We start from the raw sequence: 6,000 nt of genomic DNA, 5'->3' as shown, positions 1-6,000 counted from the left end.
CTCTATGTTGCCGTTTCACATCGTTGCATTGCTGCTTTCGTAGTTAGGCTTCAGGCTCATTTTCGATGCTTAGCTGTGACTTCCCCTGCTCGTATAATGGGGGTCAGACTTGCGTCAAGAACAATTCTCTTCGACTTTGTGTTGTATCTTCTCAGCAGGGGAAAGCAGCACGCACGGTCTAATGCCTCACTCCCACTGCTTCACACGTCGCACCTCGTTCGTTTCTCGCTTGGTGAGCATTTTCGGCTGTAACGTACTTCTGAGGGGGGTACGTAATGCTTTATTGAAGATTCGGATGGTTGTCTTGAGCTTGTTCTTTATGGAAACGTATGGTGTATGGTGTTTTGTATGGGCAATCTAAATTAATGTATGCGCTGCTCCCTTTGCCGAACTTTGGTAGCCTATGCGTTAAGGGGGTAGGAGCCATTGCATTTCTTGCTTGCTTACCCGGGTACGTGCCATTGCTGATATTTTTGGTACCATTCGGCTAGACGCCGCATTCTTCAGGTACGAGCCATTGCAACGAGCCACTTAAGGCTTTTGCCTTAATATACAGAAACTCTTGCATTTGATGCACACTGGTACAGTGAAACCTCGTTAAACCGTACCCACTTAAACAGTAGTTTCGTTTTAAAAGTAGTAAAGCCAAATCCCCAACTCGGCAGCCATTGAACATGATGCGTTTTGTATGCGCATAAAGCATACCAGCTTATTGCATATATGTATCGGTTAGCAAGTAGTGTTTCCACTTTTCGTCACGCAATCATATGGTGTGTCATCCCCATCGGCGGCCCGTCAGAACAAGCCTCAGAGATCAGAATGGCCTCCAAGTGCCCCGTGCGTTTGTGCATGAAGCCAAATCAACATAATTTGTTGTGCAAGCAAGGACTCGCGTCTTGCCGAAGCTTGCATAAAAAACACCAGGTGCTTAGCACAGAACAAAAATTGGACATTGTTCATGCTATCGAACATGACACGAAGTCGGCGCTGGCCGGCGACAGGGAAGTACCGCTGGCTATGGTGTGTGGAATTTGGAGTGCGAAGAAGTTGCTTGGCAGCGCCGCTGCAACCACGAAAAGATGTCGGCTATGAGGTCCGACTTTTCGCCATCGTTGCCTCTGTCGCTGAAGTGTCGCCTAACGACAGTGATGAGGATGACGCGGAAAGCAACATCATGGGCGATTAAGGCCAGACAGTAGCAGAATCTGCACGTTATGTCAGCCTCATGGCTGCAGTGATCGCGGCGAGAACAGCATCCCGCAATTAAAAAGGCGCCCTGCAACTTCTGCAGTGCTACTGCGCTCGTGCATGCAGAATATGCAAGCCAACGAGGCAGCTGCCATACGAGTGTTTGCCAAAAAGAAGGGGCTGGCTGAAAAGCTGGTTTGCAGCATCAGTAAGTTTGAGGCCACTGTCATCGCTGCTAGGCCGCTGCAGCATCAAACAAAAACAACAGACTTTTGTCATGCAAAGTGAATAAATACTGCACGTTTCAGCCCTTTCATCGTGCTCTCTCCGAGTTCCGTTTTCGACAGTTAAGTGGGTGATCTCGTGCTACTTTGGTTAAGCAGTACTACCGTTTAGCACATACTTTTTCCATGCTCCAGCTAACTACGGTTTAAAAAGGTTTAACTATATAACAAATACATGTGAAAAAGGCAGAACAGCAGTAAACGAACATACAACCTAGTACATCTTAACAAAAATGACTGAGGTGACGAGTTTTGCTTACGCTTTTAGATGTAAAAGTCTTATCACAAGTCAGTGCAACACGGACCAGGAGATGAACTCCTGTGATGAAGAAGTTAGCATGTGCACAAACAACTAATTTCGACATTGTGAGATGCTAACATTCAAACTGTTGTTGTCAATGCAAGTTTCAATTTTAACTATTGTCTCAGAGAAAGTCCTACACATTGGACTGCAAAAGGTCACTTCATGTGCAAATAAAATGTCTAAGATGGAACAAAACCTGGAATCCTGTTTCATATGCTGTCTTCGAATGATTGAGTTTAAATTTCAATACCAATGTTAAAATACTGCATGTAAGTAGGCACATCAACCATGCACATTTATACATCATGCTTCAGCCTTCAACCTTAATGAGGAATGGTGTAAATGTCGGGCAAAAAACGGATGCATTATAAGCTAATACGTATAGTAAAATTTATATGATCATAATCAAGTTTATGTGGTACCTACTCACTGTTGACACTGCCTTTACAAGAATGACTCTTAGCCTTCATGACTAAGTTAACTGCACTGCTCCCTTTAAGCATCGGTTGTGACTAGAAATAACACTTCAGTCTACAGCCTCAAGTAATGGCTTCATGCTGCAACAACATAGTATGTTCCTCAATTAAATGTTATATTAAATAAATTCAGAATCGAACATTGCAACCTCGAGTTCTCAGTGCTGCACCCCCTCAACACCCTTGAATAAATCTCAGTTTGCCCATATTAGAATACAATGCACTCCTTCAGTGGGCACGTTAACCATCAATGGTAATGCTTCAGCCCTCAGCCACAGAGGTAACTATTTAGACACAGAGCTGCAACAGATAATGCATTGCACATTTAATAAATAAAATAAATTACGTATTTCCAATGAATCGAAAATCTTTTTCACTGCCGCATTTACATGTGTGACTATGGCGTCGATGAAAATTGAATGCATTGAGTGGCGTCCATGCTCTTGTCGCACATTCAATTGCGAGACTGGAAGGTCCTGCCAGGGTGGTAGTACATCTGCTGCGCCGCAGACTTCAGTTGCCAACCGGAAGCGCGCAGCTCAATCAGCTCCAGCAGGACCTTGCGTGAGCGTGCCGACGTGCCCGGCTCGAGGAAGGCATCGCGCAGTCGAGCCATCAGTGCGTACATCACGTGTGGTGCCACACGCTCCATGGCCTTGCCAGCAGCCGTCACCGCTGACCTCAGGCACTCCATCTGTGGGCACAAGACGAGAGTGCAGCTGGATTACAGGCACGAATGGTCTTTGAAAGTGCAGCACTCAAGAGCCCCATTTAGGGTGTAGTTCTGGTACGTAGTCAAGCCTCATTACAGTGGCGTCACATCCAACAACAACAACAACAACAACAACAAAAAACTTTGTTATACTGATATCTGTTGTGAGCATACATTTGTTTCGTGCAATTGCCGGCAACAAAGATTTCTGTTTACATAGTTATATCCAATTAAGTTGTTATAGTTAGACATCGATATAATACGGATATAAAGAATGATTAAATATAGAGTGAATCTAAAATGCTTCTCAGCAATACAGCTGAACCCGAATACAACAAATTATTGTGTATAACAATCAGCTGAAAAGTCTTGAAAGTTTGTGTATAAAATCTTTATATATCAAATTACTGATATATCGAACTATTTCGCAGCCCCCTTCGAGGTCGATATATCTAAGTTTGACTGTATCAGCATGTAAATTACAAGAGTAGAATAGTTAAACGGCACTTATAACGAATACTGGATACAACGAAGGCACTTTCATATTGGATGCGACTTGATTTTAATGAGGTCCAACTGTATATCAAGAAAAAAGGGAGCCAATTTACAATAGAGGTTACAAAGACAAATTAGGAGGAAATAGCTATACATGACAGCAATAAAATATTTTTCATGTCCATGGTCACATGCTGGTCGTTTAGAATGAATTTCAGCATTTCCATTTGTTAAGCGTCTTGGTAAACTGACTTTCCAAGTCAGTTTACCAACACGCCCAACACGCACATTGTGGTGTCTCCCTTCTGTCCTTTTCTGCTGGCGCTAAATATGCTTTCCAATTTAGAACGAAGTTACGCCATAGTGTCCATGCAGATTTGTTGTGACTAAGCATTCGCAACACCCCACTCCAGTCAGTGCCTGAATAACACAGCCAAACAAAGGACGTCTCCACACTCTTTTCCGGAAGTTAAAGAGCTGCACACAGTTCCCGAGGTTGTTGCTAGCGTCGGTGCTCACACTTCCAAATGAGCATGCCATGGCTCTTGACAGAATCGGGTCGGTGATATCGATAATATCAAGTAGTGCGTGCTGAAAAAGGTCACCGATTCTTTATAAATGAACATCGAAGCATGCTACAATAAAATATGAATTAGCATGCTTAGACTGCATCGTTTAGCCTTCTAAGGGACGTGAAAATTATAACTAAAGGGACTGTTTTCCTTCATTTAGAAATGGTTGTGATGGTACTCATCCTGAGCCCCTTCACCTAACTCCAAGTCATTCAATTGAAACCTTGAGTAGCAAATGAACATTATGGAATGACAGCTGCAACGACCCAATGAGTATTGTAATGTTTCAATCTGACAGGAGCACATTTTACATGCTTTCATGTTTTATTTGAGGCCGACAATCAATGAGAAACTCAATTATGGCAAAATAGAACAGTGATCCTCCTAAAGATAACGCTTCTGCAATAGCATACCAGCCAATCTTGACTCTGAGAGGTGCATCTGCTTGGTAATACCACACTTGAATGGTCACCCCGATTTTCTGGCTCGGAGTGCATTTATAACCAAATTCAAGCAAGAGGACTGCTGCACGACCCGAATGTGTGATGCTCTCTCCGAACGGGCACGCAAGACTAATGTACTAATGCATTAGGGACCCCTCCTCCACTGTAGGCTGAAGAACTCAGTGGCACCACTGCCTGGCCGAACTGGGGACAAAAGAAAAAAGCTTAAAAGCATCACTGCAAGGCTCTGCTGAACTCATGTCTTAAGAGGAAGCTTTAGCTCAGGCCCAACTCCGGCACGGCCTATTCAAATACATGTAAAACGCAAAAACGTTTTTCTGAGACAACCCCTGGACCGATTTTAATGAAATTTGTTACACTTGAGAGAGATAAAGTTAACTTCTAGTGACTGTTGGAAGTGGAATTTCGATTTAGGTCTTGGATGTTGTTTAAAGAATTTTCAAAAATTCGGAAGTTCGAAAAAAATAGAAGAACGAAGTTTACAAATTCATAACTCTGCATCAAAAACAGATATCGCAGTTCTGTAAACGGCATCCATTAGACCATTGAAAGTAGACAAATCTGATATGTCATTTTATATCTTATGTGAATTTGTTACGTTGTTTACAAAGGTTCTGCAAAAGCTGTATATCCACATTACTAAATTTTTTGAGGTTCATGTATAGCAGATACATTTTGTCCGCTTTAGATGTACTAGTATAGGCAATTCACAGAATTGTATTATCATTTTTCGTTTCTGAGTTACAGAGTTGTAAACTTGATAGTTCCTGTTCTGAAAATTTGTGATTTTTGCCGATTTTTAATAAAAAATTAGACGTAAATCGAAAATTAGAAATGAACAGACACTAGATTTTAAGGTTTTCTTTTAAAGGCAACAAACCTCGTCAAATTTGGTGCAGTGGTTGCCGAGAAAAACTCATTCACCTTCTACATGTATTTAGATAGGAGCATCTGAGAAAACGGTTCCTCTTAAGGAGGTGACCAAGCTGGAATGTGAGCCCCCCCGAACGAAATTTCTGGCTATGGCCCTGCCAATGTTCTACTGAGTTTGATTCGAAACAATCACTTTAAGTACAGAAATGGTCACGTAATCACAGTGGACACACCTACAACAAAAATGAAAAATGCGAAATGAACTATGACACACTGTGAGTTAGTTAAAATACACGCACAGACTGATCGCAGAGGCATTCAGCCTGTGCTACTGCGCCTCGTCCTTAAAGGAACACTCAAGATAAAAATGCATTGAGCGAGTAAACAAATCGCCGTGGCGTCCGAGATTTTGATGGTATCTGCTCAAGCTCAGTTAATATTTTATTGATAAGGATAAACTCAGTAGTATTTCAAAGAAGCATAAGACTGAATTCGTCTTGGTAGAAATGGCACAGAAAGAGATGAAAGCACAGGTGACTGTCCTGTCATCTAACCTTATGCGCTGTCTTATATTGTGCCATTTCTGCTGAGATGAACCTGTACCTACTAGGCCAACAACAAGACCTACTCAA

General features: G+C 42.3%; 1 protein-coding gene across 1 annotated transcript in view; it reads right to left on the bottom strand.

The window, feature by feature from the left end:
* Nucleotides 1-2,562: 2,562 nt before the first annotated feature.
* LOC139054843 (MIF4G domain-containing protein B-like) overlaps nt 2,563-6,000 on the bottom strand; it is a 50,784-nt gene continuing 47,346 nt past the window's right edge. The window contains exon 9 of the mRNA XM_070532499.1: nt 2,563-2,946. Within this exon, the coding sequence (XP_070388600.1) occupies nt 2,707-2,946 (240 nt within the window). The 3' untranslated portion in view covers nt 2,563-2,706. The remainder of the gene's footprint in view (nt 2,947-6,000) is intronic.

The sequence above is a fragment of the Dermacentor albipictus genome, chromosome 1 (assembly GCF_038994185.2).
Source record: "Dermacentor albipictus isolate Rhodes 1998 colony chromosome 1, USDA_Dalb.pri_finalv2, whole genome shotgun sequence".
NCBI classification, from domain to species: domain Eukaryota; kingdom Metazoa; phylum Arthropoda; class Arachnida; order Ixodida; family Ixodidae; genus Dermacentor; species Dermacentor albipictus.
Note: the sequence above shows the minus strand (reverse complement) of the source record. Positions and strands in the feature narration are given on the sequence as shown.